The sequence below is a fragment of the Nilaparvata lugens genome, unplaced genomic scaffold (assembly GCF_014356525.2).
Source record: "Nilaparvata lugens isolate BPH unplaced genomic scaffold, ASM1435652v1 scaffold7907, whole genome shotgun sequence".
Taxonomy (NCBI): domain Eukaryota; kingdom Metazoa; phylum Arthropoda; class Insecta; order Hemiptera; family Delphacidae; genus Nilaparvata; species Nilaparvata lugens.
The window spans coordinates 4,343-11,215 of record NW_024093654.1 but is presented as its reverse complement, the minus strand read 5'-3'; the positions used below and the strand labels follow the sequence as shown (position 1 = coordinate 11,215).

At 36.7% G+C, this 6,873-nt stretch overlaps 1 protein-coding gene across 1 annotated transcript; it reads left to right on the top strand.

Annotated features, from left to right (window-relative positions):
- Positions 1-579: 579 nt before the first annotated feature.
- Positions 580-6,560, top strand: LOC120349018 (whirlin-like; the record flags this gene model as incomplete). The annotated part of the gene is made up of 2 exons (XM_039418962.1): positions 580-752; positions 6,383-6,560. Coding segments are annotated over 2 exons (351 nt in total), but the record flags the coding sequence as incomplete, so codon positions are not given.
- Positions 6,561-6,873: the final 313 nt, after the last annotated feature.

Here is a 6,873-nt window from a genome sequence, read left to right as displayed (position 1 = left end):
ATGTTACTCAACACCTTTATCCATGAAGAAAAATGGATTTTGAGAAAAATGTTACTCAACACATTCTTCCACCTAACTCTCCATATCATAGAATCATGACTGTATTAATTTCTCAACATTCATAGGTAATTTTTATCGAAAATTACGTACCTTTTTCAACTATACTTGCCTTCTCCTGAAAACCATCATTTTTCCTAAATTCTTGATTCATTTTCCATTAAATGAGTAACATATATGATTCCCTTAAACGGTATTCACATAAATACTTAGGCTAGGCACACACCAGTTAGTCAAGACAAGACTAGTCACGTTTAGTCACAATACTTCACATGGTTGTTTATGAAGACATGTCTAATTACAATGACTAATCAGTGTGAGTTGCGTCATAAGTAACTATGTGAAGTATTGTGACTAAACGTGTCTGATCATTTCGTGTATTGTCTTGACTAACTAGTGTGCGCCCAGCCACAATTAATCTATTAATTATTAATCTATTAATTACAATTATTAATCTATTAATTATTAATCTATTAATTTATGGAACATTTAATGTAAGATGATGTTGTTCTGTTTGTGCAGATCGGAGATCAGATCCTTGAGGTGAACGGCCAGTCGTTTATGGACGTCTCGCACGACGAGGCTGTCAACCAGCTGAAGCTCCACAAACGGATGTCGGTGATCGTGAGGGATGTCGGAAAGGTGCCTCACTCTTGCACTGCATACGACCAGGATCCCTGGGATGCTACGCAAGGGTGAGTCCTATCACTAACATCACTTCGATATCATGTCTTGTCAATCATATTTTAGCTTGTATCCTGTAAATTTGTTCCTCGGTTTTCAATTCAATTCAATTTTATTTCCACAAAAAACAAAATACAATCCTACAATACATATGGTTGCCATGGAAAAAAATTCAATGTAAAATTTTCAGTTCATTATTATCATCAAAATTTTTATATTTTTTGCTTTTTAAATATGATTTTGTGTTTAAAAATAGTTTTCTTGATATGTTTTAGCTATAATACCATCATAAAATTACTGTTAAGTATCCCTAGGAGATGCATCAAAAATAACATTACAATAAAATATCATTATATCCTATTTTTTTACTAAACTTTTATATTTTGATGTCGACGATCTCTACTATTTTCATTCATTCACCAAACAGAATAAGATTGTGCATGTCCTCAAAAAATTAATATACATTTGAAATGAAATTTCAATGTATGAATGGCATGACTTGATGCTTCAAAGTCATGAAGCACATTGCTCCAAATTTAACTATGGAATCTATATTGATATCCGACGTAATCCGATAAAATTTAATATCTGGTTTCTTCAGTGGGAATACCGTATTCTCATTTGAAAGACTTATAATAATCAATTGATGTGCTGTATTGTGTAAGAAGAAGAGCCCTTGGTGAATAGAGGATTCACAAAATGAAAAAAATTGAGAATAGAAGAATAGAATATTCAAGAAGTCTTTGGCGTGAAAAAAGTCAGCTGAGAGAGAAATCGATAAAGAGAGGGCTGTGCAAGGAGATAATGCGAGATGGCAACGCCTACCTCATAACTAATGGCAAATGGAACAAGGCAAGCTGGGGGGAAAAGCCCACAAATTCGCCATCACCATCTTCGTTCAATAAAATCCCAATATTCTAAGCCGACATGATCCCCAAATAATTGCTTCTTCGTTATCATTATCGTTATATCATCATCAGTGACATTTGGAGAGGATTATTTGAATAGACTGTAGATGTGACAAGAATTGCATACTGCTGAAATATGAAATCAGTCCAACAACCATCCTCAAAAATGGCTTTGATTACTGGAATCATATTTCATCCACTATCTATTTGAAATGATGTTTCAATCCGTATCAGTGATCTACAGGTAGATTTCTCGAGCTACACAAGGAAATGATAATAATTTTCACGAATAACATCATCCATCTTAGTTGGTAACAGATTAATTAATTAATTAGATCTCACGCATGCTTACACAAGGCGCCCAGGAATTTGATTAACGAGCCGTGGGACACACACATCACTTTCCCGGGAATATTCTGCATAATATACGAGCATTCAGGGCATATCATCAGTTAGCAAGCAGAATAACATTCATATTATCTATTGTACACGCCATATAATAATCCTGCATAGTGGACAATGATTACCCATACCTGGGATTCTGTATTCTTGACTGCTGAAAGGATTTCGCGGTTGCATTCTTTACATACCCAAAGGTAACAAAATTGCTCGGATTCACATTCTGACGCTTATAATGTGAGAAATTCATACATCTCCAAAATGACAATGAGGAATATGCTTTAAATTCAATTCAAATTTGAGCTTGTCCTAATGAACAATGAAATCATTGTTCACTGGTTATGTGCAGATATTGAAAGCGATGTTTTCTTAATGGTGAGCTTGAAACTTGTAACTAGAGTACAATAAAGAATTTCAGGTTTGGAGTATCTTTTGCTACAAAAAGCATCTGCAAATATTCATGGCTACTGATTCTCCAGCTGAACTTTACTAGGATGAAATTGGTTTTCTCATCAATCAACTCAGTTGAGGGTCTCCAATAAACTACTAATGTATTACATTCGATAAAATACTTAAAATTCAATGAATTAATAATAATATCTCTGATTGCCATAAGTTGCAACCATAAGATTTCATTTACAATAGATGTACATAATAATTATTAAACACATACAAAAAAGTCACTAATAATAAACTTAGTCCTAATTATGATACCCTACTATAATAATAATGTGGTGAGGTAACATTTAATTGGCATATTTACAGATCCAATGGGAGATTCATAAACTGAGAAATTCTTTCAAATTCTTTTATGCACGTGAACTATCAAAATTCAAGAATATTCTCTTTGTTAACTCCACTATCAAGTCAGGATGCTTAGTCAGTCGTTAAATGAAGTATTATACTGTGTTGAGTCGGGTTCCGCCTTCAATTTGTAGATCTAGGCAACACGCTGGACAGATGAGCTAGACGTGACGCTTTAACTCATAATAATAAATCACTAATAATGATAATGAATCTGAATAAATATATTATTTTGAATTATTGTTTTTGAAGAGGGGGTCATGATACCCTATCTGAATATTGAAACTGAGTTCATATTATTAGGATGTAGTTTATTGTCATATGAGATATAATCGCGAAGGTACCGTACTTAGTAGGTGTATTGATTTGGATCTATACGGTACTCTACAGTGTAGAGTGTATACGTGCATACTATTCTCATAATCTCATTTTTACTATTTTCATCAAAATTAGGGTGAAAAAAAGTTTTGGGTTTATCCTGTTGATTCTCTCTCAATCTTAAATTTGATATTGTGATTGTGAAATGTAATAAATAAATAAATACTACTCAACCATATTGAATCATTCAATAAAATGAATAGATATGGATACTCCCACGATGATCTGATATTATTGTATAAGTAATCATAGACTGATATAAGGGAAAACAAGGTGAACAAATTTATCTACCTACAGGTATGAAAATAGTATTCAACCTCAACCCTCTCCTCTCTAGACTCAGTCATTTGATTGATCCACTTGGATTTCGCCTCATAGATATGGAGGTAGTTGAATGTTGCTTATCTCAAAAGATAATGAGTGATGTACTGAAGATGTTGTTTCATGATTATTCCCTCAAGAAACGGAAAATGAGATATTTGAGTAATTCCCGGGAGGTCTTAGACCAAGCATTTTATCACAGTTTGAACTTTGAGTATGGCAGCTCTGTTTGGCGTGGAAGGAATATTAAAAAGTCAAGCAGCGACCTACTGACATTTATTATGAGCCCGTCGCACTTTCCATGTAAACGCCATTCACAGTTCTCACCTCATAAACACATCATCATGTTGTGTCGCAGGTTCGTGAGAAATAAATGCTTTTCAAAACTTTGTTGAATCAACTTTGTATTCACTCTATTTACTCTGTATAAGACGTTCCCGAGCTCCTATTCACCTTCTATTGACTGACGCCTATGAATAATAATTGACCAATTCATTCAAAACTCGTGCTAAGGAAATCGACTTTCTTTCAATAGAAGAAGTATTTCTTGTTCACTATAAATTGATTTTCGCATTGAAAACAGACATAAAATTGAATGTTCAATTATTTGATGATGGCGTACCCGTATACGTGGGGTGGAATGAGCTGAATAGAATATTTCCAAGAAGTGTTTGGCTACTAGGCCAATATGAGTTCACTTGTGAAAACATTATTTGCTTAGTCAGCGAGGCGGAACGATATGAGAGTATTCCTCCGCCAACAGAAGTCTGATCTATTTTCACTCATTCCTCTCTAGAACCTTATTCTATGTTATATTATTTATACCTGAATGAATTATTATGTGTGAGCTAAAGGATCGTCGTTCTGTCGTTTGAGAAGATATTATTCTCCTTAGGAAATTGAGATATACAGTATATAGTTTAGGATTTTACAGTACCTACTTCACTGTCTTTACTGTTTTAGCCTAGTCCTTCATCCTTGCCAGTCCTCCCATTCACCATCTCACCATCTCTCAAATTTCTCACTAACATAGCCTCACTCACTTCATCCCTCCAAGACCTTCTTGGTCTTCCTCTCCTCCTCCGCCCCAACGGACTCCAATCTGTCACTATTCCAATCCACTTACTGGCACTAGCTCTTCTGGCATGACCATATCACATCAACCTATTATTGTCTTCTATGAATTTCATTAGATCAGATACTTGAGTGATTCCTGTTTTCACTGTATTAGTATAGAGTATACTGTATTTAGATTCTATACAAGCTTGGTATAAAGCATTGATGAATGCAATCTAGCATAGAGAAAAGATAGCAAAGCCATATTCTCTCTATGACTATAGTCAACCGTACGAAAATAGTCCGATGGAAATTGCAATAGATGACTTCAACCTTCGATTGAACCAATATAGAAAACTATTTTGCCACCAAAAGTTACTTAAACTTATGGTTATTCATCAACATAATTACCGTCAAAGTTGAGACATTTTTCACACCAATGAACCAGGCTACTAAAACCCTCTCTATAAAATGCTGCCGTCAAATGAGTTCAAGTTGGCTATGACGTTGTTTAGGAGCTCCTCGTTAGTATGGAATCACAGCCCTCGAATTCATGTCTTGAGTTTTGGGAGAAGGTATTGGTTACTAGTGGCCAAGTCAGGTTGGTGAGTGATCGAAATTATCCCACTTATTCGCTGGATAGGCGCTTGGTTGCACGATCACTGTGAGTCCGAGTTGTCATGCATCACAACATCATCATCACTGATAACGTTTTCTGCGTAAACTTCAATCTTTCTTCGTTAGATTTAAAATGTACTGTTGCATTTTGTTTGCAAAATAACGCTACGTAACTAGCACTTGGCAGTAGACTTGAGTGAGGCGGCCATGTTGTTGGTCTATAACTCGACAACAATTAACGATATGACCGCACCGATCACAAGGCGTTTGGTGGGGATGATAAACACTGTTCAGCTCTGTGAAAGTCGCCCCCCAACAGTAATGTTCAGACCAAAATCTGTAGCTCGGCAGAGTCTGTGGATGGATGGATTAAAAAAGGTCTGTCGCCGGCTCAAACAATGCGAGTGCTCACACCAAAATCTGTGTAACTGCCAGCTGACATTCCAGAAAATAGCTCTGCCGGTCCACAGATGTTTTGGTGTGAACACAAACTCTGCGGACGTTCAGATATTGCTCTTTTGCTCTGCAGAGTGGAATAGCTACTAGGGTGTAACATACAAACTCTGCGGACGTTCAGATATTGCTCTTTTGCTCGGCAGAGTAGATAGCTACTCTGAGTATAGGTTTTGATCTACCACGTAGATTATGGTCAGCGCTGAACAAGTTCTTACCAAACATGTTTGCCTAGTGCTATGCTATGCATAAATGGGGCAAGGCAACCACACCATTTTGTGAGTGTGGTGCTGTTTAGACAGTGACGCACATCGTCGAAGAGTGCCCAATAACAGCATACACGGGTGGACTGATTAGCCACACCAGAATCAATAGCTTATTTAAATGCATTAAATATTTGCCTGTAGTTTTAAAATTTATGACTGAGACCAAATCCATCGTTGTTGATATATGAACACATAAATGTGGTATTTATCCTTGTATATAATTTTATCCATCCCATTTTACTATCAGAATTTAATTGTGTCTTTTGCCATACGCTAGATAGATAGATCTGAGATAGAATAGCTACTAAGGTCTGAACTTACCTTACCGCTTGTCTGTGTCTTATGGAGGTTGATAAAATGACCCTCGTAGATTGAAGTAATAGTAAGATGAGTAATTGAGTAATTAGTGATTGATGAATTGATTGGTTGTGTGTTCAGGAGCAGTAGAGTGGGTAGATCAGCGGCGCTGCAAATGGTGGACGAGAAGGCCCGCTGCGTGTTGACCAAGGCCGAGTTCGCCAAGCTGTCCTACTACCTGGACGAGTACTCGGCCCGCCAAATGGCCATCGACGCATTTGTCGCCGTCCTACTCGAACTGCTCAACACACCCGACAAGGTAGGCCTCCGAACCACCCTCAACCACCATTAATCACATCTGAACATTTTAAAACAAAGTACTCTTTAGGCATCCGAACCATCCTCCACCCATTAGGCATCCAACCATATTTTTGCAATGAAAGATGAAATAAATAGGAATAGGAATAGCAATAGAAGTAGGAATGATTGTTCCAACATGTGAATAGAATGGGTGGAGACCGGATTCCTAACTAAATTGTACGAACCAGTTGGGAAAAGAGATAGAGGGCGTCCAAGAAAAAGATATGCAGACGATGAGGTTCGGAACAGGCATGATGCTTAATCGTTAAAGA